This window comes from Botrytis cinerea, chromosome 10, assembly GCF_000143535.2.
Source record: "Botrytis cinerea B05.10 chromosome 10, complete sequence".
Classification (NCBI taxonomy): Eukaryota; Fungi; Ascomycota; class Leotiomycetes; order Helotiales; family Sclerotiniaceae; genus Botrytis; species Botrytis cinerea.
The window spans coordinates 1,581,514-1,605,896 of NC_037319.1; the positions used below are offsets into that span (position 1 = coordinate 1,581,514).

At 42.7% G+C, this 24,383-nt stretch overlaps 5 protein-coding genes across 5 annotated transcripts; 4 read left to right on the forward strand and 1 right to left on the reverse strand.

Annotated features, from left to right (window-relative positions):
* Positions 1 to 140: 140 nt before the first annotated feature.
* Positions 141 to 3,726, forward strand: Bcapp1. Its single transcript, XM_001557423.2, has one exon. It carries the CDS (start codon positions 900 to 902, stop codon positions 3,465 to 3,467), a length of 2,568 nt encoding a protein of 855 aa, XP_001557473.2. The 5' UTR covers positions 141 to 899; the 3' UTR covers positions 3,468 to 3,726.
* Positions 3,727 to 11,043: 7,317 nt separating this feature from the next.
* Positions 11,044 to 12,922, forward strand: Bcfsf1. Its single transcript, XM_001557421.2, has 4 exons — positions 11,044 to 11,496; positions 11,611 to 11,744; positions 11,797 to 11,891; positions 11,944 to 12,922. Exons 1-4 carry the CDS (start codon positions 11,393 to 11,395, stop codon positions 12,631 to 12,633), a joined length of 1,023 nt encoding a protein of 340 aa, XP_001557471.1. The 5' UTR covers positions 11,044 to 11,392; the 3' UTR covers positions 12,634 to 12,922.
* A 1,920-nt stretch (positions 12,923 to 14,842) lies between these two features.
* On the forward strand, positions 14,843 to 18,006 carry BCIN_10g04140 (hypothetical protein). The gene is made up of 6 exons (XM_024695607.1): positions 14,843 to 16,185; positions 16,237 to 16,318; positions 16,371 to 16,718; positions 16,767 to 17,229; positions 17,285 to 17,372; positions 17,422 to 18,006. Exons 1-6 carry the CDS (start codon positions 15,352 to 15,354, stop codon positions 17,635 to 17,637), a joined length of 2,031 nt encoding a protein of 676 aa, XP_024551401.1. The 5' UTR covers positions 14,843 to 15,351; the 3' UTR covers positions 17,638 to 18,006.
* Positions 18,007 to 18,103: 97 nt separating this feature from the next.
* Positions 18,104 to 21,229, forward strand: Bctrz1. Its single transcript, XM_001557419.2, has one exon. The coding sequence runs from the start codon at positions 18,161 to 18,163 to the stop codon at positions 20,999 to 21,001; it is 2,841 nt and encodes a 946-aa protein (XP_001557469.2). The 5' UTR covers positions 18,104 to 18,160; the 3' UTR covers positions 21,002 to 21,229.
* On the reverse strand, positions 21,223 to 23,462 carry BCIN_10g04160 (hypothetical protein). The gene has a single exon (XM_001557418.2). It carries the CDS (start codon positions 22,732 to 22,734, stop codon positions 21,259 to 21,261), a length of 1,476 nt encoding a protein of 491 aa, XP_001557468.1. The 5' UTR covers positions 22,735 to 23,462; the 3' UTR covers positions 21,223 to 21,258.
* Between the last annotated feature and the right edge of the window lie 921 nt (positions 23,463 to 24,383).

A 24,383-nucleotide genomic window follows, 5' to 3' on the forward strand; every position in this document is an offset into this window, starting at 1 on the left:
TACATACATATATACACACATACACACATATAGATTTTCCAGTCTTGGCTGGACAGGGTGCACCGCCTTTTCCAAGAGTGACGTAGGATGTAAATCTTGTGAAATGCCCAACCCCCAACCCCCAACCCAAGTCCCTTCCCGATTTAGCAAGCAATAAGCACGTAAGGTGAGGTAAGCAAGGAAAGCTAGGACAGTACCAGGACCCAAAGCCCAGGTACCTAGGTGAGGAATTCCCAAATTCCCATCTGGATGGCTCTTGGCAAATACTTTGACGCCGGTACCTGTACCGATCTATACCTTTTCTTCTTGTAGACGTTAACCTTCTCATTTCGAGGTCGTCGGTCAATATTGAATCATTCGCTCGCACAAGGGAAAACAATCGATCACAATCCCAGCCCTTGTTTTTCGTCATAAACCCGGTCAGCAGTGTCAGATCACATAACATAAATGATAAGCAGCAGGCGTGGGTTTGGTATTTATTATTAGCTTATTCCTTCTCACACCCACCCAACTAGGTAAAAGGACTGGAACGTCTCCACAGCACTCAACATCATTCAGGCTGACAGCCTCGCACATTCGCCGTGGCTCCTCCTTCATTTCGTCGAGCAGGCAATCCGCATCGAAGAACATCCCTTCTCCGATACCTATTCCCACATTTCCGGCAGACTATTCGCCAGCGCTTTGCAAAATTCAGATTCGAAACATTCCCAGTCTACAAACTTGGCGCGCAATCACGAATCTATAATTACATAGTCAGAACTCAGTTACAAAGGAAGAAAAAGAGAGCTGCTGGCAAAACTGTCTCTCAAATTCTTGGAAGACCGGTGAGGAAATTCTTCGGTGGCGGCTCCAAAGACAATGCGACGGCTTCTAGAAAGCTGAACCCATCATCTTATTCGATGTCTGGCTATGCCGCAGATGGATATGGGGAGGAGAAAAAACGAGGGGGGAAGAGGGAGAAATTGGCAGGGTATTTCAAAGCTGCGAACGAACTTCGTCAATCGTATCAACAATCATACGCAGAAAAATGGGGTGGGAGTGGTGGAATAGATGATGATGAGCATGGAATACCAGGTTCATTTCCGGATGTATCTATTGTTTCGCACGGTGATGAGCAAATGATATTATTTCCATCATATGCGCGGAGACATACTAAAGAGAAACCATTTTTCGAAAATGCCAACATGAATCCTAAATTAAACGAACCGGGAGACGCGGAATATTGGGCGAGGGAATGGCAAAAATACGAAGACGATAGGGCTATCGTTGATGTGGATGTTAGAGGATGGCTTTACTCTCCTCATAGAGGGCCTATGACAAGAAAGAATAGGCTACTCATTGGTCTCGCACGCCAGTTGAGTGGGATACCTGCACCAAAATCTGGTTCTCGAGAGACTAGTCCGGATTCAAATTCATTAAGAGCAAAACATAGAGAACTTGAGCAGAGGCATGATGAGGAGAAGATCGCCCGTGAAGCAGAACAAATATTGAAAAAGGGTCGAGGCGAGGAGGAGGCAGCACTACGGGGTGATTATAGTGAAAAGCCAAAACGGGAATCAGACGGTGATAGTATCTATAGTGAACGCGGTAGGCAGCGGGGTGGCAGTTCACGAGTATCACCAGAGTCATCTCCTGCTCCAAGTCGTCTAACAAAACGCACATCATGGAATCAACCATCAGAGATGACCCAAGCGGAACTATTAAAAGCAAATGCGCATTTGATGGCACGATTAAGGCCGTTCCTTACGAATCCCATGGTTCAAACAGCAATTACGGTTTTCTTTTACGACGAAAAGAATTCTTCGTCGCGTACAATAGAAACAAATGAAGCAGGTCATTTCATCATGCGAGCCGCTCTGGAGTTTGTTCCCACACATGTTAGAGTGTTGGCTTCGGAAAACCTTTCAGCGATTGAAGAAGTCAAGATTACTGAACCAAAAGGAGTCAGTCTCATTACTGATGTTGATGATACAATCAAGCACTCTTCAATTGGTGCAGGATCAAGAGAGATTTTCAGAAATGTCTTCATTCGTGAATTTGCCGACCTCACAATTCAAGGTGTCAGGGAATGGTATAATACAATGTATGATATGGGTGTTGGGGTACACTACGTATCCAATTCACCTTGGCAATTATTCCCAGTCTTAGTGAGCTTTTTCAGAAAAGCAGGGCTACCACCTGGATCTTATCATCTAAAACAATACAGCGGAATGCTTCAAGGTATTTTTGAACCTGTTGCGGAAAGAAAGAAAGGCACCCTTGAGAAGATCATGCGAGATTTTTCGGAAAGGAAATTCATTTTGATTGGAGATAGTGGAGAAGCAGATTTAGAAGTCTATACCGATGTCGTTTTAGCAAATCCGGGGAAAATCCTAGGGATCTTTATCCGAGATGTCACAACACCTGAAGATATAGGTTTCTTTGATCCAGCATTAGGCCCGCTTAGTGGAGATCGTCGAAGGTTTGAACCTCAATCGCGAACTCAATCCATTGACAGTAGGAGATCATCTACATATAGTAAATCTGAGCAATCAGAGAAACGACCATCTTTGCCTCCTAGAGCTCCCTCGGAAACTAAACTCCAGACCAGTAATGGACCGACTATGGGAACACTTATTGACTTCGGGGATGAGCCTGAGAATGAGCCAGTACATAAATCTCATAGGCAAGTGGTACCTCGTTCCATGTCAGAGATGGAAGTATCGAATGTTCCACGACGAAGATCCGCCAATGATGGGAAAGCTCCTCCACCTCGACCCTCCAAGCCTTTATCACTTCGTGGAGCAAGTACAATCACAATGATTCCACCCGAATCATCCGAACCCCCAAAGCAAATATCTCCACCGCCACCACCGAAACCTCGACGCTCAGGTGCTATACATGGAAGTGTAAATAACCACCCATTGAAGCAGACACAAAGTAGTGCGGAATTATCAGAATCATCCAGTGAGGGTTACATATCTAGTGCTCGTCATAAAGTTGCAGAGACCTACAACAATCTTCCAGAAATGAGATCTTATATACCAGGCATGGGTGAATCAAATCCAAGGCCCCAACCTGCATTCAACCCATCATACAGTCCATCATCAAATAATGGACCACCTCCTCCCCCACGTCGCAAATCTACCATCCCTTCATCAATCTCCACGGCCAGTACTATTACCCAAGCAACCACAAATAACAGTTCCCCCGACTCATCAGACGATGAATACTACCGAACATCCAGTGGAGCACCAGCAAACAAAAAATTAGATCTCTGGAGACGTCGTTGGAAACGCGCAAAGGGTATTCTTGACGGGCAAGGTGTAACGCTCAGGGCTTGGAGAACCGGTGATGATGTATGTATAGAGGCCGTACATATGGTTGAACAAGCTATGCGGGAGATGGGAGTTGAAGGGTATGGAAATGGGAAAGGGAAGACGGGGAAGGGAGGTGGAGAGATTAAGGTTAAGGATTTGAAGAGGTAGAGTTTGGTGTGAATAAGGAAATGAATGGGCGAGTTAGTTTGTTGGTTGCGGAATAGAGCGTTGAATTATATTATATTATATTTTGGGGGGTTTTGGATGGATGGATGATTGTACACTTGCATACATGGAATGGCGAATAAACTTTCAAGAGAAGCGAAGAGTTTAGATACGAAGGAATGACAGCGGGAAAGCGGGATATATATGTATTAAGAGTCATGATTTATAAGTGGGAAATAGAATAATAAATATCCAAGATTCAATGTTTTACTTGCTAGTTGTTTGGTGAGGATTTGCATATGTGCATATATATATATATACTAGGCAAATAAATAAACAATACATCTAGATTCACTCGATATTTGTATAAGGATGTTGCGAGCTAAGATATGTAGGTTGGTAGGGAGGGAGAGAGGGAGGGAGAGAGGTATTCGTTTCGCTTGTTTGGAAAAGGGGGTTGAGGGGTGGGTGCTGAGTCGCTTGTTTCGGTAGCTTTTGGGGAATTGGAGAGGGGGAGAGAGGCAGAGGGGGAATTGGGAATTGGGAATTGGGGGTTGTGGATTTTGATTATGATTATGATTGTGTGAATGGAATTTGTTGGGTCTTGATGAGGTTCTTTTTCCTAGATTTTTTTTGAAGGGGGGGGGGAAGCGGGGTTTATCAAGAAGGAGATGGAAAATTTGTCTTTGTAATTGTAATGGATTTCATTATAGGTATATAGGTATATAGATAGGTGGGTAGGTAGGTAGATGGGTAGATAGGTGGATATGTGAATCCTGCGGCTGGGTGAGGTTGTGTGAAAGAAAGAATAGAGTGGTAATGAAAAACTCGAGAATCTAGATCTCATAGTGCAGGTAGGTGATGGATATTGGAATGGGAGGGAGAGTTGGGATTTAGTATACAGTGTGGTTTTTGTGAGGGCTGGGGAATTGAGGGTGATGGTGATGGTGAGGGCGAGGAATAATTGATTTATTTACTTATTTACTTATTTATTTGTATATGTTTGTTTGTGTTTGTTTGTGTGTTTGTGTGTTTGTATGTTTGTATATTTGGGTTGTGAAAATCGGGGTTTGATTTGATTATGGTGATTTGGCTTTGCTTTGCTTTTCTTTGCTTTGGTTTTGGTTTTGAAGTTCGGAGTTTGGAGTTTGGAGTTTGGAGTTTGGAGTTTGGAGTTTGGAGTTTGGAGTGCAAAGGGTTGATTTATTTTAATTTCATCTCGATTTCGATTTCGAGAGCTGAGGATCTATATATTATATATTCTTCAAGTTGCTATTTTTTTGAACTTTTTCGTCATCTGGGGGAAGGGTATGAGTAGGATTTATCTCGAGTGCTCTTTCTTCTTCTTCTTCTTCTTCTTCTTCTTCTTCTTCTTCTTCTTCTTCTTCTTCTTCTTCTTCTTAAAAGTAAGAGGAAATGAAATCCCTTTAGATAGATTAAGACGGATAAGACAAGTAAGTAATTATAGGTGAGTATTCTTCATGATTCCGAATGATGTGTAGATTTGTATGAATATAATATATTTTTAGGTAGCTAATCTGTGTAGAGTAGAGTAGAATAGAGTAGAGATGAGATATTTTTCTCTTGCAACAAAGTATATCTATCAACTCTTCGATCTGCTCGTATATCTAGCGCTTTCACATATCGGAAATCCTCGTGTCATTCGGGGAATTTAGGATATGTCACGACTCTCTTTGTCGTGTCATTCGCTGTCATATCTTCTCAAACTTCACGCAATGGATTCCTTTTTCGGAAGACATTTATGTCCTGATGTGGATGTATGGATATGTAAACTAGAAGCTAGCAAGATATATTTCTGACTGTGGTGATGCTTTGGTATTGGTATTGCTTGGTTTGAGGATTGAGATCATCATGGTCGTCATATAATCATCTTGAGCTGCGATAACAATGCTAGCGGATCTGCATCTAGACTTTGAGATGAATATTGACTACATACACCTTCCCATCCAAGCCAACCTGACTAGTTGAAACTAAGCGTTAAAGAAGCACTAGTTTGTGAGTTGAAACATAAATACTGATACAAAGTACAACGATCTGAATCTGAAAAGAAGAAAGACAGGATATGCAATACTTTGTAGGTCTTCTTTCTCCCCGCAGAATTCAGGATCGAGACTGTGTCGTGGATGAATTTACAAACTCGAGCTATCTGCAAAGAATCTTGTATTCTGTGAACGATGATGAGAATGGTCAGTTCATACGTACACTGAGATTCTAGTAACTTATTGAATATCAAGTACGCACTAATAAGTTTTTCTCGTTCTTTTGCGGGTGGAATTTAATTTATCAGTTTAGGGTGAATTTGCTACTACCGGGAAATTTTTGTTGCATGTCTACAAAATCACTTTTGGATATTGAAAGTACTTTCGGGTTGATTGAGTGAACAATCTGTCAATGTAAGATGGGCAACAAGCAAATTTTAGCCACTCATGTTGGAGGCAAAAAACCGGTACAGTAAGCAATAAATAGTACATCGGTATATGGAGGACAGTATCAAGTATTTTTCTGTCGTTCGATAGTTTAGATCCGTAGCTCGATTCCTGAGGTTTCTAGACGTGCAACAAGAACTCTTGCTCTGGAGGCCACTCATATCTGGGACGGCCACAATTCCATAAACCCACGACAGCGCTTGGAAAACGGGCGTTTCATACAGATAGTTTGAACCCTACTTGCTGCATCTAAACAAGCCCGACAGTCTGGCTAGCAGTACTTGGGTGATTTGCAGTGTCTAGTAACTATATATAATTCGCTGGGGGCGACAGTTGATGGTAAAACCGACCTCACTATATTCACTCGAAGTTTTGGGAAAGTTTTGTTGCATATCTACAAGAGATTTCATCTTTGAAGACTCTCAAATAGTCTGTAACAAATTCCTCAGCCTACCACTCAAAGACACTCGAGTCGAAAAGTTCTTTTTGAGAGCGCAATGCAGCTAAAAGATTCATTGATACTCAACTAGACAGCACCGCATATGCGGAAGCATACAGTGTTGAACTTAAACTATGGTCCCGTCCCGTAGTACGCGATTTCAGGTGTACAACAAAATCTCTCCAGCGTGCCCGGAGAAGCAGGGGAGGGGGGCTTCTGCAATCTACAACCCGCTAGTCATATTGCTATTGGCTAAACCAGTTTCGAAAAGAAGACCGAAGAGAAATACCCTTCAAAGACAGCTAGCTGGAGTAGTAAATAGCCCTAGCAGATTCAGCAAACTTGCTGGTTACAAACTATAATATGGAACTGCTGCTGATAGCACCTTTGAAACAATAGTGAATACATCCAATCACAATCTTTCAAATATTACTTGAGAAAATTTGTTGCATATCTGCAAAACATTTCATCTTTGAAAGCCCTTTCAAGGATGATTTTTGTTCTAGATATGCAACATATCTCTTCTCTGTCTTTCTCGAAGAAGTTTTGTTGCATATCTAAAGTATCACCTTCTAGTCTACGGATCGGGTCCATAGGGTCCTCATTTATACACTAATCATCTGTCTATGTGTACGTCTCAGCTCTGAGATCGTCTCACGAAGTACTTTTTGGCCTCTGCTACTTTGAGATACATATGCGGAGGAGACAAGGCATTGTTTGGGAGTGGTGTTCGGATTAGTTTCTTCAGGGAAGCATTTGAAGCGATAGCCCTTGAAGTTGGATGGAGTGTCTATCTACTATTCAAACCTTGAATACCCCGTGTGATATGTTGACTCATATACGATGACGTGGAGAAAATTATGTGCCTCAAAGTATCGTTTAGTAAGAGATTGGCTTTCCCACTCTAAAGACTTTTTTACGCATGGATTGAGAAAACGGCATAATCTGTAGTGGACTATAGGTAGGTACTTGCTTTACTTTCATCCATTGGTAGTATTAACAGCAATAGTTAATATCAAACTCGTAACAATCTGCCATCTAAAAAGTTTTGTTGCATATCTACAAAAAAGAAATCTTCAAAGAGAGACCTACCCAAGTTACAGACAGACACGTAACAAAAATAAAGCCGGTCTTTTTCTACCTACCTACTTACCTACCTACCCAGTTAGTCAAGCCGACAAAACTCTTCCAGTTGAAAAGAACTTTTTAGTACATTATTTCCTACTAACCAAAATTTTCTCTTACTGCCCAAAGGCAGTTAAATTTAAGATATGCAACAAAACAAACAAAAAATCATATGCACATTTTTCTGATTGGTTCAGATATGAATATGCTTGTGATATCTTGAGTAAAGTCAAGAGTTTTGAAGAGAGGACAGTAGAAAATCTGTAAAGAATCGAAGTTAGTCTTCGTTGTAAATATGACCATGTGAAGATCATGATGCCATTCAGATATAAAAGAGCTCTTAAGGTTGTCAACCAAGATTAGAACTCTGTGTTAAGACGGCGGAACAACTACGAGGCTTGTAAAATAAAGCTGTCCAGGTTTAAAATTACTTTTGAAACTTACAGTAAAAAGTCTCTTTGGGAGTATGCACCATTGACATCGATAACTGTGGATCTTATCAAGCTAGTAGCCTTTTTTTGATCAAAGCTGGCAGAACCATAAACAAAGTATAAAGTCGCTCGCATCCTGAAATCCAATGGGAGTAGCTCAAGCAAGGCTACTCATACATGGCTTCAAGTCGTTGACCCGAAGAATGCTCCTCTTGTAACTACATCGAACGCATAGTAGAAATTACTTTTGCAGACATGCTACATAACCCTAGCAGGCTCGCCCAAATTCGATCTCAGAAGTTCAAATGTTACAAATGATAAGACTCGTATTTACATACCAGATATTAAAGGCATTGGTTAAGCCATTTTCCGAGGCTTCTTAAGAAGTACTTTTTGAAATTCAGATATGCAACAAAACTTCTCAACCCCCAATATTTTCTTACCACCGTAAGTGAAATATCTACAGAAAGAGAGCATATAAGCATCTCAAATTCCACGACGAGACAAGCAACCTATCCTTGAAGCTATACGAGTCTCCATATATTAGATTTGACAAACTTGAATTCCACCAGGAAGTACTGAATTCATCTCTGTAGCCAGAAAACTACATCAATGGACTCGAGGTACTCTGAGTATAAATTGAGAATAGTTGGAAGTTGTCTTTGTTTGAAATTTTGTCCGGCGTGCATCAGAATTCTCGAGCGCACCCAGGTCGAATCTAGCAATGATAGTTTCCACAGAACACGCATACCAGAAGCTTGAATTCGGGGAGAACACATAAATATTCTCTATAGCCTTCTACTGGTGACCTGCCTTCCCCCTGAAAAGACGTTTTGGAGCAAAAACGCGGCGACTTCAAAAGTACTTTTTACTAAATTCAGATGTGCAACAAGACCAACTAACCGACTGAGTATACATAGTGTTTAATCAACGTGAAAAATAGAATAGCCTCTCGTAGGAGGAAGTCAAGAAGCTCAAAATCAGCCAGGTAGTAGGAATCCCACCTCTGCAACGTACCATCTCCTTAGTACAAAAGTGATTTTAGCTAAAAACCCAACCTCCTAAAAAGTACTTTTTCGCAAATTTAGATATGCAACAATACTTCTTTACTTCTCGATTTCCTGCCGGGTTGTAGTCAGATGAATGGAGAGGACAACGGGCCATATTGAAATAATTGTGCAGCTTTTGAACGGATAGTTAAATAGGTATGATCTATTCTGAAGATTACGTAGGTTGTATTCGCCCATGGCATTAACCATGAGGGTGAGTATATTTGAAGATGATGCTTGATCAGTATGATAATTGCCCGGAATGAGCTTTCATTGTTTACTTTTCACTTGAAGATGTACATTTCCAGAGCGCGACCGACCGCTTGTTTGTGAAATGCTAATGCCAGATTGTAGGCCTATCGGGAGCATGGTGAGATATTCTTACTGACAGCAAAACTTCAGAGACGTGTAGGCCTGAAAGCAATTCTCATAATATTTTCTTCAAGTACAGTATCAACGTTCCAGATTAATCCATAATATTGACACAACCAGAGACATACCTTGTGTTGACTACTTCTCGCTTGAGAGCGACAAACACTTGAAGGATGAGATAAATGTAACTTTCTCACAAGTGCGTAATCTCCACTGACACACAAGGGAAGTATATTGTTCGCCGATATGCCAAAGTAATATTTTGGCTAATTTGGGGGTTCGGCTTGTAAATGTAACACTGGACGGCACATACTGCCAAGAGGGTAGTATCGAACGGAATATTGAGGGTAAGATAAACCAGTTCTTTTGCCCAGCAAAGTACATCATCATATACTTATATTCCGATGGTAATTCGGATACCTCGGACAAGTTGAGATACAGTGAGTGAGGTATCTTTTGATTTTGGCGGAAGAGTCCAGATTTCGGTACCACGAATGATTCCCGGCGACAGCAAAAGAAAGAAACGTATGTCAATTTCCCTAACAATTTTCTTGCATCAAAAAAATACAAATAGTCAGGTGTCAAGTATCGACAGGCTCCCTTTAAAGATTCCGTGGCGTTTGCTTGTGCAAGTGATGGTTATTTTATCTTTTGTTGCATATCTGAAAGTTCATCGGAATTATAGCAACGGAGATGGATTGCTGAGTTGAGCTTGGTACAGTGTCTAGAGTATGAAATTCACACGAAATTGATGGTTGAGGACGGTTAGTGTGATTCTAGATCGCTGGTGTGCTGGCTGCCGGGGAATGCTGAACGTTGTGGTTGTTCCGCCAGCCATGTTGGCTACAACATGAGATCAAGTCGCACAGCGGTACACAATACAGTACATTATTGACATATCATGTTCACGATGAGAAGTCGTGACCTGACTTAAAGCCCGGTAAAAGCTGCAGATACCGCACTTTCAGATGTTCGTTGAAAGTCTAAACCTATGGCTAGGTAGATCCTTAGATACTTGAGGGGAAATGACCAGAAAACTGACGCCAATCCATTACAGGAGCACTCTTGTACATAATATTAAACTTTTAGTAAATACCAAGCATTTTTGTGGTAAAACCGTGAGTGAACTGTTACATTCGGATTGAGTTCGTTGGTGATCGATGCATCAATTCTCTGACTTGTCGACATTTGCGTTGATTAGCTTTCCATGGCTACACAAATGCATATCGAACGCGTGTTAATTGATGTACGGAGGTCTACAACGAACCTAGACCTGTGGGTAGCCCAGTGCATTATCGTACCGGTATTTCGAGATTCGCATCGCAACACGCGCTCTGTATCATGCATCTGTACTTCGGCATGATATGTACTTTACTTGTGCATCATTGCCATTCATGTACTCGTATCCTCATCAGTGTTCTCCCCGCTATTGACAAGATCCGCATAACTGGCCATTTCGGTGTTCAACAGATTCGGATCGAGGAGCCTTGGATGTCATTATCAAGACCACCAGTGGACGTCAGTCAGACCTAGGCCACTTCTCGCCCAGAAATGACATCGACTGGACCCCTTAATCAATAAACCGCCAGAGAGGTACCCTTTTGTATGTCAAGACTTCTTGAGAACGCAAGGGCCCGTTGATTGCCGACGGATCAAAACCGAATATAATGACTAAACCGCCAACGACTTTAAGATAGACAAATTTCATTATCAACCGATTTAATAATTTATTGTCTAGAAGTAATAAATCCTTTGTGTGAAATGCTTTGTTTTGTGGTGAGACCTTATCTTTGCTCCTTGAGAAGAAATTCCGATAAACAGGTGAAGCGAAAGCGGAGTCAGAGCGCCAAAAATAAATAATTTGGGGTTTCCCGCAAAGACAACTCGAAAGACTCATTCCACCAATTCCACGGCCTTTATGTATTCTATGAATCTGCGAGTGGCTTGCTATTGATTATTCGGATCCGAAATCATTTTGCCCCCGGTACCATCTATATCGAAGTCTTATATCAACCTCAATTCGAGGTTTCTTCAGACTCCACACAGTGACTCAAGGACGAGAACAATGTCTGCCTCTCTCCCAGGCAATCGAGAATTACCCGCTTCCCAGTATGATCTCAGCACATACTGGGGACGAGTGATGCATTCTGCGGCCATTTCAGACCCTAGGTGAGGAGGAATTTGTTGTGTGTTTCCACCAAAAAGGTGCCCACACTTTCTTTCACAGACACTCCATCATGGCCGTTGTGAGGTATGCAATAGTATATGCTGACGATGAAATAGAACATTGTTGGTAAACAGTGCCGGATTGGAGCATGCGAAAAGTCTCATTTCGAGTTACAAACAGGGGAAGATTCATGAGATGACTCCGGAGTTATGGAATGCGAAAAAGATTGTCGATTCAACATTACATCCAGGTACGTGAGATTCCGCAAAAGTACTGACTGGATGGAAGGCTCATATTACTAGATACTGGCTCTCCAGTTTTCCTTCCATTTCGAATGTCATGCTTCGTTTTATCAAACTTGGTAGTCACAGCAGGAATGCTTACACCAGGATTGGGAGTAAGCTCTTCCAGAAGCTCTATAGAGATATCCCATTGCTGACAGCTGGCAGACGACAGGAACATTGTTATGGCAAATTACAAATCAGTCTCTTAACGTGGCTATCAACAATGCCAACGCCAACAAATCCACACCTCTCTCAACCTCAAAAATTGCACAATCTTACTTTCTCGCAGTCGGAGCTTCCTGCTCTGTTGCACTTGGTCTCAATGCTCTTGTTCCAAGATTAAAGAAAGTTAGCCCAGGCACCAAGATGATTCTTGGAAGATTGGTACCATTCGCTGCCGTTGCAAGTGCTGGAGCATTGAATGTTTTCTTGATGCGAGGAGAAGAAATTAGAAAAGGCATTGATGTCTATCCAGTTCTATCAGAATCGGATAAGGTAAAGCTTGCAGCAGAGGGTAAATCTGAATCCGAGGTTGCTTCATTGGGCAAGAGCAAGAAAGCAGCCACTATTGCCGTCTCGGAGACAGCTATCAGTCGAGTTTTGAACAGTTCTCCAATTATGGTGATTCCAGCTTTAATTTTGGTGAGATTACAGAAGAAGCAGTTTCTCATTAGAAATCCTAGACTCACACTACCAATCAATCTGGGTCTTATTCTTGGTACTAGTCTGTTCGCTTTACCTCTAGCTCTAGCAGCCTTCCCTCAACGCCAAAGCGTAGATGCATCAACGTTAGAGGAGGAATTCTGGGGCAAGGGCGGAGAGGGTGGAAAGGTGGTTTTCAACAGAGGAATATGAAGACATCATTGAATGACTCGAATTTTACATTTCCAAGACATAATTCGGCTTTGTTCAACCACTATCTCCAAAGGTCCATTATGCGGCTCGAGTTCTATTTTAACCCCACCGAGAGATCTACTGGCGGGATATTGATTAAAGAAAGCATAGAGCATGGCGTTCATGGCTGCACCGCGCAGAATCCCAATACCAATAGATGACAACACAAATAACACATAAATCAAAATTCAGCCGTGGCTGTACAAGTTTTTCGCTTCTCACCCCTTCTTGAAATAAGTATCTCGTGGCACGTGACTATCGACTCCAAGACCAGCGGGATCCCCTTGTGCGTCGATCACACATCCCGCACGACCATTAAATTGGTTCATGAGCACGGATTTTTATATCTATATCGCAGCCGTTCTCTCTAGAATTGTTTCGGACATTCATTCGAAACTCAAACTCATGTGAGTACAGCAAGTAATCTTTTCTGTTCGCGTCTATCCCGAGAAACAAGTTGCAATGATGATCCCTCCATACCTCGCCTATGACAATTGCCACTTAAGATAAAGAAGATCGAGGGGGGGGTTTTATCAAGCGGATGATTTACGAAGTAGAACAATGGATGGAAATTCTAGTGGCAACAACTGTCCAGAAAAGTAAAAAAGATTGAACCAGTTTGGAATCTGGATGGATGAAAAGAAATACTGCGTGATGCAAAAATAACTTCTATTACTCTTATGGGCTTAAGGATTTTCTCAATCTAACATATATATATATATATATATATATTCCAATAATGTGACCGTGTTGGCTTTCCTTGGGCTGAGTTTTTCTGAGCAGTGGGCTTGTGCGATTGTTTTTTTTTTTCTTTCTTTCTTTGTGAAGCGTGATGACAGGACTTATTAGACTTGGATCATGCATCCATCAAGTCAATCAAAGTGAGAATAATGGGGGGTTGGTTGCACTGATAAAGGATTGGCCAGCATGAATGAATCGGAAGGCTTTTGGATGAATTCAAGGGGGGGCTACCGGCTTTTCTCAGAAGTGTTTTGAGTGATGTGATGTGATGTGAGTGACTAGATGTGTGAATGGAAGGGCTTTCTTCCCCACAGAAAAAGTCCTAATGTTCTCGGGGTAGGTAAGATGGCTAGATGGCCAGATGGCTAAGATTACTCGTGGCATGCAGAAAGGGCTTGCAAGTTGCAGCCCGCACCGTACCTAGTATGTATGTACCTAGGTATATTTGAGAATGGAGAGGTCGCTCGCTATCCCGCATCATGACAGGACGTGTGATACAGGGGAGAGGGAAGGGGAGAGGGAAGGGGAAGGGGAAGGGGAAGGGGGAGGGGGAGGGAAGGGGAAATAAAAATAAAAATAAAAATGGAAATGGAAATGGAAATGGCGGATAAACCATCTCCATACTTATTAGGTGTATACACATGATAGTAGCGTGAAAGGGTTAACTCTCTTGGGACACAAGCTTTGCGACTTGGAAGAACCGGAATGGCAAGGAGGGGAATGAATGATACGTACTTTGTGAGTCGGATGTGGGTGTATGTGGAGGAAGACCAATACATACCTACACAAAGAGTGAACGGGTGAGAAAAACACCACCTGCTTATTACTATCTAGGGCGCGAGGGACATGTGTAGATCAGATAGATCACAGCAGGTATTATAACAAGAGAGGTCAATTACATGTCAACGAGTCAATGGTATCAATTAATACACTCCACGGTTCGACCTCATTTTCTCCATGTCTACTAAAGAATCCCTCCCTCAATCACGAGCGGGCGAGTGAAGTGAGCGAGTGAATCGAGATACGTCCCTCCCTAGTCTTCCTCGTCCGGAGCAGGCACAATCCATCATTTGATAGAGACGGGCCAGAAACAGGCACTTTTCTTTGACCATTCATTGGACGGCTCAAGATGTGGTCGTTTTTCATGGCGAAAAAACGAGGGAAGAAATGATGCAGCAGGAGAGGGAGAGGGAGAGGGAGAGGGAGAGAAGGAGAACAAGAGAGAAGGAAAGTGGACCAATGGGACCTTCGTCATGTTCATCGATCCAACGTGCAGTTATCATTATACTTTGACGAGTACAGTAGTCGCAGGATTAGCAGGAATAGTCGTAGTAATAGTAATAATAGTAATAAATAGTACGAGTAGTGTAGTGTAGCAGTGGAACAAACCAAAAGAATTCACCACCCAACCCAAATCAATTCCTTTACTGGAAAATCATACCTGCTAGTCATAAGCGATCTTGAACCACCCGCAAGAAACCCCAGTGCCATCAGGTTCAGAAAACTCGAAAGAAGTTCTTATTTCTAATTCTCGCAGAACAACCCAACTGTATTGGAGAAATTCAACAAGATTTGCTTGCATTTGGAATATTAACTCTCCAAAACCGCCTCTCACGTCAATACAATCAACTCTCTTTCGAGAAATGTCGCGTATCTGACATTTCGAACCCAGCGCGATACGGTCGGAAAGATAGAAAGAATTACCTTTGACCATCACCCATCATCCACTTCCAACGTCAACCGTCAACTCCTTCATACATCATCGCGCATTCATTCTTCAAGACAGCGTTCAACTCATACTCTACAATATTACGCTCGATGGTCTGATCCTTCTGATCTCGAGAATTCGTCTTAATCATCCAAATACTTCAAGAAGTTGGACGTGATAAAGTCTGAGCCCACCCCAGGGTCGAAACGATTACTTCCTGCCATTGTGCCATGTCGACTCCATCGACGTTACCTCCCCATCATCCCAATTACGGATACTCACACCATCAGAATTATCAATCAAACCACCAGTATCGGGCGAGCAATAGCCTGTTGAACGGAAATAGCCGTCTGGGCACCTCCTACACCCTTCCGACCAACTCGTCGAGTAATAGCACGTCGTCGAGTGTAGCTCCTCCTCCAAAGTTGACTCAAATACCCTCGCACCCTGCGAAACCCGAGTCTAAAAAGTCTCCAAAAAAGCCCGCAGCCATGGTTTCTACCTCATCGCAAGCGCCTCCCCCGCACAAGAAACAAAGATCGAAGGAGAGACAGCCAGACTGGGATAAATTCTACGAGAATGGTTTACCCAAAGAGGTAATTGTCATCGATAGTTCTGAATCCCCAGAACCATCGTTGGGCATTTCCTCGCATATTCAAGCCAATAATTCTGTCGTGGCAGCGACTAATGGCCATGCGGCGAAGAAGAGAAAACGCAATGATGCATATGATCCCGTATACCAACTTGACCCCTCGATCGATCCGAGTCCACACTACAAATCAGAATCGGGTTCTGGTTCCACGATATCCACCGATCGCACAACATCAGCAATTCATACAACCGCCGCTACATCCCTTGGTTCACATTCATCTAATGGGCAAAATGGGTACGAGGCTGCAGAAGCTATAGGGCAGAAGAGGAAAAGGACCAATACTCGGTTGCAGATTGCCAATGAAGCCAAGAGGAAAGAATTAGAAATCAATGGGGATGCATTTACCAACTACATACCACCTCCTAAGCCTCCAATAAAATCTCGCGATGTCCCAGTACGACCGATTGCGGATGTAAGTCTTGCTACTTCCCACAGTACGATCGAAAGCTAACATATGTGGAAGAACTCTTATACCAAGAATACCAAAATCGACGATGACGACGGACATTATATTGTCGTTCCAGAAACGAATCTAACAGCACAATGTAAGTTTCCATGGGTCAATCCAGTACCTTCTACAGACTAATAAGAAATCAGACCAGGTTCAAAAATTACTTGGTCAAGGAACCTTTGGAAAGGTTGTACAAGCTAAAGATCTTCAAAATGATAAATGTGTTGCTATCAAGATCATTCGCTCTGTGCAGAAATATCGGGATGCTTCGAAAATCGAGTTACGAGTCCTCTCAACACTCAAAGCAAATGATCGTGAGAACCGGAACAGATGTATACATCTACGGGATTGTTTCGATTACAGAGGTCATATATGTATAGTCATGGATCTTTTGGGGCAGAGTGTGTTCGATTTCTTGAAGGGCAATTCCTTCGTACCCTTTCCCAATTCTCAGATTCAACATTTTGCGCGACAGTTATTTACGAGCGTTGCCTGTAAGTATCTCGCCGTCAATTAAAAGCCACGGGCTAACATTGGACCAGTTCTCCACGACTTAAACTTAATCCACACAGATCTCAAGCCGGAGAATATCTTATTATGCAACAGTGCATATCAAGCTTTTACATACAGCCGCAAAATTCCTTCTTCTTCAAGTACAGTCACCCGGCAAGCGGCACAGCGGAAAGTTCTTCTGGATACAGAAATTCGACTCATTGATTTTGGTTCCGCAACCTTTCAGGATGAATATCACTCATCTGTCGTATCCACACGACACTACCGAGCTCCTGAGATTATTCTTGGTCTGGGTTGGTCTTTCCCATGCGATATCTGGAGTATTGGATGCATACTTGTCGAATTCTTCACGGGAGACGCCCTTTTCCAAACACACGACAATCTGGAGCATTTGGCCATGATGGAAGCCGTAGTCGATAAAAAAATAGATAGCCATCTCGTTCAACAAGTCAACACCATGGCAAAACGAAATGGAGGAAATCCAGCACAAAAGTGAGTGATCCATAATCTTCCTTGGAGAGTATATATACTGACGTAATTTTTTCAGATATTTCAAGCGCTTAAGACTTGAATACCCATCTGCTGACACCACAAGGGCTTCACGGAGATTTGTGAAGGCGATGAAACCCTTACATGTAAGTTATTCCAAATATCCCTTAGCAACCATTACTAATAAAATTATAGGAAATCATTAAGGATCAGTCGAAATTTAGCAAGAATTTCCTGGATCTACTGAGAAAGATATTTGTCTATGATCCAAACGAACGTATTACAGCCAAGGAGGCGCTTCAACACCCGTGGTTTAAGGAAGCCGCAACAGCAGATGATGGTACGGAAGCAGCGAAAATTAGACTACAGAGGCAAAGCGGAACATTTGTAGCGCCACAGAGGCATCATTGAGCGATTAATGAACGATGACGGCGTACATGGCATGGAGCATGGGGATATCTTTTTACTCTACACTATTTGTTTAGTTTAGCAGCGGATCGCGGTGGTAATGACTTTTGTATTATTTTACATAAATATTCTGCTCCCAGAAACAATCTGGGCGTCTTGATTACTTTCAGAAAATAGACACAGGATGGAGTTCTAGCATGTTAGCACTCAACTTATTATAATGTTGGGAGCATCGTTGGTTTCAAAATGAATTTCATCACATAGGTTTTTAATAAATACCTAGTACATAACACCATTTGGAGGTTTACTTTTCTCGAGTGTTTTTGAGTGAAGATTATTAGAGTGCATGCTAGAATATAGGTTTTGTTCACAGCCAAGTTTTTGATATTGAATGCTATATGATGCGGTCTCGGCCACCGTAAATTTTATGAAATCCGTCATAATTTTCTACCAGTACCTACATTTATTTGATCATCAATTCTGTAACTGCAACAAGAATATGAAGTGAACATTTGCTTCCAGCTTAATGCAGAAATTCCCATCCATTACAAGATTGAATCTCAAATACAGATTTCAAGGTCTTAGAAAATCACTTCACGAAGCACTGAAAACTTTCCCAAGAAAAGAGGGGTACAGTTTTCCTCCACATCCAGCAAGATTATCTCCCTTGCCTACTCAATATATTTTAGAGAACAACGACAATCTCAGAGATCCTCCAGAATTATCTCACGCGCTTCCGAATGCTGTGAATGGAAAGCGGTTTCTTATTCTCAAAGAAAATCCGGGGAATGTATATCGCAACGCAAAATACAGGAAACCATTGATCAATAGTAGAAACCGCCTTCAACGACCAGGAGATTTAACCAAAATGCGCAATTATATCCAATTCCTCACAACTCCCACGGTGGATACGCCTGGGACTACATTACTTCTACATTTCGATAACAAAAGATATTTTATTGGAAATATTGCAGAGGGGACTCAAAGAGCATGTGTGCAAGGCAAGGTCGGATTGATGAAAGTTGGGGAGGTTTTCATGACTGGAAAGGTGGACTGGGCTTCGACTGGAGGAATGTTGGGTATGATTTTGACGTTGGCAGATGCGACAAGTACTTCAAGAGAGGCACAATTCCAAGTTGCAAATGCGAAATCGCAAAAGAAGGGAGCACGCGCTGAGAAACCCGAAAAGGCCTTTTTGAATATACATGGAGGGGAAAACTTGACTCATCTACTTGCGACGGCTAGGAGATTTGTCTTCAGAAATGGGATGCCGTTATATACAAACGAATATCGACCGGACAGAGAACAGAGAGCGAATTGGGACCCTTCGTGGAGTGATGAAAATATCAAGGTCTGGGCTATGGCTATTAAATCAGAAGGAACTGCGAAACGTCGTGGGAAAAGAAGTCACGATGAGTTTTCGGATGATTCTCCGGACGGATCTCTTGCCGAAAAGAGCAAGGAGCTTGAGCTTAAGGAAGCCCAAGAACTCAGAGATAAAGAGGATAATGAACATCAAATACGAAAGTCTGTCGTATCTTCTATGTTCGATTCTGATTGGAAGTTAGATACTTTGTACTCCATGAAGCTCAAGGATGTCAAAATGCCTGCTGCCATCTTTGTTAGAAACTCAGATGGTAAAATACAAAGATATCAAGGACCTAAACCCGGAGGAGATCAGGAAGTTCCCGATATTGAAGTCCTTACCCGGAGACCTTGGCCAGGAGCACTGGTCGAATCTTTACCTCCGACTAAACCTTCTACCAGTTCAGTCTCATATATCATCAAGAACCATACTCAGCGTGGAAAGTTCAATCCCAAGGAAGCCGAGAGATTGAATGTCCAGAAAGGTGCTGATTATCGGACTTTGGCTGCAGGAAGAAGTGTGATTGCAACTGACGGTACCACTGTCACTCCAGAACAAGTTTTGGGAGTTAGTAAAGAAGGTACCGGAGTTGCAGTTCTTGAAATACCTGATGCCTCTTATATTAAGGGGTTGTTTGCACGTGAAGAATGGAAAGCAAAAGAGGTCATGGCAGGAGTTGAATCAATAATATGGATTCTGGGTCCTGGCGTTTTAGCTGACCCCAGGATACTAGAATTCATGGAAGAGCGCAAAGAATTTACTCACATCGTCTCCTCCCCAGATAATTGCCCAAATTATCTTGCATTCAGCTCGGCCGCAGCGCAAGCTATTCGTTTACATCTCCTCGACTCCGAACGTTTCCCAATTCCCGCATTCAGTAATGCATCCGAGCCACCATCCCAACCTGTACCATATCTAAAGGCAAAATTAGGGAAAACAATACTACTGGAACCAAAATTCGAGATTCAAGATGACAAGTGCACTCCTTATCTTGATACTGCGCAGGTGGTAGAGGAAGCAGATCCTGAAGTTCTTGCTTTAGCAAACGAAGCTAGGAAAGAGGTTATGAGTCCAGAGTATCAAGCAAAGCTTGATGAAGTTCAAAAGGATATACCATGCAAGGATGCAGAAGTCATTACTCTTGGAACTGGCTCGGCTTTACCTTCCAAATATCGAAATGTTTCAGCTACCTTGCTTCGAATTCCAGAATACGGCAATTACTTATTTGACGCTGGTGAGAATACACTTGGTCAACTGAAGAGAGTATTTGGCAAAGATCTACCAGGTGTACTTTCGAATCTCAAAGCCATTTGGATCAGTCATCTTCACGCCGATCATCATCTCGGTACTACTTCAGTCATTAAAGCGTGGCATGAAGAAACATCTAAGAATGAAGCAACAAGAAATAATAAACTTGCCGTAGCATCAGATCATGGTATGATTCATTGGTTAACGGAGTACTCCGAGGTCGAGAATTATGGATTTGAGAGACTTGAGCTCGTTGAAATGACTCCTGCAGTCAATGGCCTTTACGAAGAATTCACACCAGAAAAAACGGAAGCATTTGGTCTTTCGTCTATTGAAGCTTGCCAAGTGAGCCATTGTCATGGTGCTTTGGCTGTTGCATTGAACTTCCCCAATGGATTTAAGGTTGCTTACTCAGGTGATTGTCGACCTTCACAAGATTTCGTCAGGATTGGTAAAGGTGCAACATTGTTGATTCACGAGGCGACATTTGATGACGAACTTCAAGGTGATGCTATTGCCAAGAAACATTCCACAACTTCGGAAGCAATGAATATTGGCAAGGGTATGGGAGCAAGACGTATCTTACTTACTCACTTTTCTCAGAGATATCAAAAGATCCCAGTTATGGACAGCGAAGTTACAGATCAAGTTTCCATTGTTGCATTTGATTATATGAAGGTTAAGATATCTGATTTTTCGAAAATAGCGGCATTTAGACCGGCGTTACTGAAGCTTTACGAGGAGAAAGAATAGATCAAGGGATTTCAATGAACGCAATTTCACGATTGCGAAGGACGCGAGGAGAAGCATGGTTTAGGATCGGCTATCGCTTAAATAAGGTCTTAGACGGGGCACATAAGGAAACATGGTTATATTGTATAGTATTGACAAAGGAAATTCTCGCGAGTGAATTTTTAACAAAAGAAATTTTACAAAAGAAATTCTATGTTGTGAGAAGGAGATCACTCCTCTCTTGTTTCATACCCCAAAATCTCTCTACTATCTTTACTCTAGATCATGAAATCACTAACTCGAGTTTCCCGATCACTGCGCTTACCTTCAGGGCGAGCAGCATGTGATTTTCGTGTGAAAGGATTTGCTTGAGGTTCAGGACGTCGATGATGCGGTGCGTACTTTTGTTTTGCCCTGTTATCGTTTTCATGTCTCGTAGTACGAGGAGAAGGAGGCGCAGGTGATGCCCGTGGATTCTCATAATGACTTCCATGATAAGCAGGTCGATTGTTTCTTGCTGACGGATCTGCAAATGGATCTGTGAAACGAGGTTCTTCTTCATCTTCTTCTGATTCGGCAGCGACATTCTCTGGAGTTCCAACGAGTTTTCGATAGGCGCTGGCGCGCTCTTCGGCTTCAGCTCCATAGTAGGAAAGTTGAGAAGAGTTGTATTCGCTGCGGGAATAGAGTGTTGGTCTTCTTTCCTTGATAGGTTTGGAAGTATTGTGAAAGAAGCCGTCGGAGAAGACTACGGTGTCGCGGAAAGCGGCATGGACTCCTTCTGCTGGATGTGAACCATGAGTTGATGTGGTTGCGAGAGATGTTCTCGACATCATATTTGCATAGAAATCTATAATTTCATTCTCAATATCTCCGTCTTCATCCTTATCCTCGTCAAGGAAATCGTGTCCAAGAAGTGTTTGGGCCTCGCTATCTCGCTCAAAAGGATTGCGATTTCCAGCCAAGCGTTCTCGTCGTGCGTCTCTTCGAAGCGTCTGAAGATGTTTGCGGCATCGAGAGATCTCTCTTCCGAGACCGTGAGATTCATGCGTTAAGCCCTCGGAGTCTTCTTGCCATGATGCCCATGCACGGATGACATCGATCCAGCCATCCATTTGCTTATTCTTCTTTCTGCGCCCCCAGATCGAGGCGAAGAGGTCGCGGATGATGGATCGATCGCCTCCGATGGTGGCAAGAATGCAGGCTTCACAACCCGATGCTACGCGTTCGTAGCGTGGCTCGGACGGCTGCGCTTGATATGCTTGACGATAAAATTCGGGCTGCATCCAGATACTATTGAGAATTTTCATTCGAAGAACGAATTCTTGAACATTGACCGGCAATTGTTCGAGAGGTATTTCGGCAGTTAGTCGTCGGAGCCGAGTGGTGCATTCCGCGGTTAGCTCTAGAAATATCTTGCGGATGAGATATGGGTTTAGAGGTTTGTGGACGTCGCATAATACGGCTTTGGTTTCGCCGAGCCGAAGCGAGGATAGGGATGCGGCGACGCGGGAGATTAGACCGCTAGATTTGGGGTGTAGGAGAGAAGGCGGGAAGCTCTGGATAAGGACTGCTTGATCCCGAAGCCAGGATTCGTGGGGGAGAGTCCCGGGGAGTCGCGTCAAGAGCTGCGTGAGCAGATCGAGGGATGTGGTGGAAAACTCGCGGAGGGAGTCGCTTGGAGAGGGGGTGTTGATTTTTCCTCTCGTGGTGGTGCGCGGTTGTGGGAGGAGGGGGTCGAGAAACTTTTTCATGGTTGCGGAAGTTTCTGTAACTGGGTGGGTTGGGTTGGGTAGTGTCTAGTTTACTGTTGTGTTAATCAATGGAGATAGATGGTAATTGGAATTTGTAAACTGGGTGTAGAGGTGGGTGGGATGTTTCGATCTACTGAATGAATCTTCCTCTTCGATTTTGGAATTGGGAAGCGTCTTTGTAGTTTGATAATAGGCATTGTTTTACATTTCTTCTAGAAGATACATTTTTTCTTTGTCCTGCTTGTTTGGTACGTGTTATCCCGTTTCCTTTGTTGGGAAACTATGTTTGGAGGAGAGGAGAGGAGAAGATTCTCTGGGTCCTGAGCTGGGTGGTTGTTTTCTCTGGGGTTTGGTTTCTTTGTATGTTTTGAGGTTCTTTGTGGTGGGCATATAAGAGGGCTTTGTTTGAGACTGTTTCTTTGATTTTGCGGTCGAGGAATAATCACTTTGTGTCTTTTTTTCCTTTCATGGATTGCTTGCGGAACAATGTCTATCAGGAATCTTGATTCCCTTGTTCACGAGATCAAATAGGTTATAAAACCCTCCCATCCCTTCCCCCCCACACTCATAATCTTATCCTATCCTATCTTCACATCCTCGAGAGTCAAAACACAACTCTTTCTCATCCATCCAACCACCCTCCCCACCCCCTTCGGCAACACAAACACAAACATGCCAATCCACATCCACATTTCGCATTTCCGCACCCTTTCCCTTTCCCTCTCCCCAAAATCCAAAAAATTCAAACCCCTCCCCTCGGGCCCCCCGGGCCCCACCACCCGCTCCATCGGAACCCAAATTACCAATTCCCGCACCCACCGTTCGTGCGGGACCCAAACCCCCGCGTCGAGATACGTTTCGTTTCATGAGCAGCTTGGTGTGCGACCGCCGCGGAAGAGCGGGCTGGAAAGTCTGTCTTGGTATGCGGTGTTTGGGGGTGTGGTGCTCGGGTGGTTTGGGATGGGGTTTTGGGGATGAGCTGAGGTGAGGTGAGTTGAGGTGAGTCTTTTCTTCTCTTGGAGTTTGAGTGCTGAATTTCTTTTGGGGGAAGACGGGGTGCTGTGATTGTCGTTTCGATGATTGTTGTGCTCTTTCTTTCTTTCTTTTTTCGAATTTCTTTCTTTGATATTGTCGATTTGTTATATGTACTGTCATAGTCGTCGCTCTTTAGACTTCTAGAAATTACTATACTCTACTCTACTATACTCTACTATACTGTATAAGAAAAGAAAATAGAAAATAGACGAGAGAAACAAAGTTTCTTCTAAAAAAAAAAAAAAAAGAATAAAAAAAGTTTGTTTCTCCAGATGTATACATACATACATGCATACCACATATAATAAAATTGTAAGTTTTCCTCCCATCCCTGTCTTTGCTAATTGTTTTGTAGGGATATGTATTTTTTCTCTCGTTTTGATTTTTATGTTCCGGTAAGTTGTTCTTCCCCCTTCCCCCTTTTTGGCTAATCGAGTATAGTACAATCAGTATATATGGAGTATTTTTTTCGGTTCTTTTATTATTATTATTGTTATTATCCTTTCGGAAAGCTGGGTAAGTTATCATCCTCTCTTCCCTTCCTGTCTTTGCTGATTTTTTTTTTATAGGGACTAACTACTGCTTGCTTGCTTGCTTACTTTTTTTTTTCCACA

Bases quoted from the DNA above. Each gene is read 5' to 3' on its own strand.
- Bcapp1 (XM_001557423.2), top strand. From the start codon at position 900: ATGTCTGGCTATGCCGCAGATGGATATGGGGAGGAGAAAAAACGAGGG.
- Bcfsf1 (XM_001557421.2), top strand. From the start codon at position 11,393: ATGTCTGCCTCTCTCCCAGGCAATCGAGAATTACCCGCTTCCCAGTAT. The intron at 11,745-11,796 runs GTACGTGAGATT...TCATATTACTAG, and splicing joins CGATTCAACATTACATCCAG to ATACTGGCTCTCCAGTTTTC. The intron at 11,892-11,943 runs GTAAGCTCTTCC...GACAGCTGGCAG, and splicing joins TGCTTACACCAGGATTGGGA to ACGACAGGAACATTGTTATG.
- BCIN_10g04140 (XM_024695607.1), top strand. From the start codon at position 15,352: ATGTCGACTCCATCGACGTTACCTCCCCATCATCCCAATTACGGATAC. The intron at 16,719-16,766 runs GTAAGTATCTCG...ACATTGGACCAG, and splicing joins GTTATTTACGAGCGTTGCCT to TTCTCCACGACTTAAACTTA. The intron at 17,230-17,284 runs GTGAGTGATCCA...TAATTTTTTCAG, and splicing joins GGAGGAAATCCAGCACAAAA to ATATTTCAAGCGCTTAAGAC.
- Bctrz1 (XM_001557419.2), top strand. From the start codon at position 18,161: ATGCAGAAATTCCCATCCATTACAAGATTGAATCTCAAATACAGATTT.
- BCIN_10g04160 (XM_001557418.2), bottom strand. From the start codon at position 22,734: ATGAAAAAGTTTCTCGACCCCCTCCTCCCACAACCGCGCACCACCACG.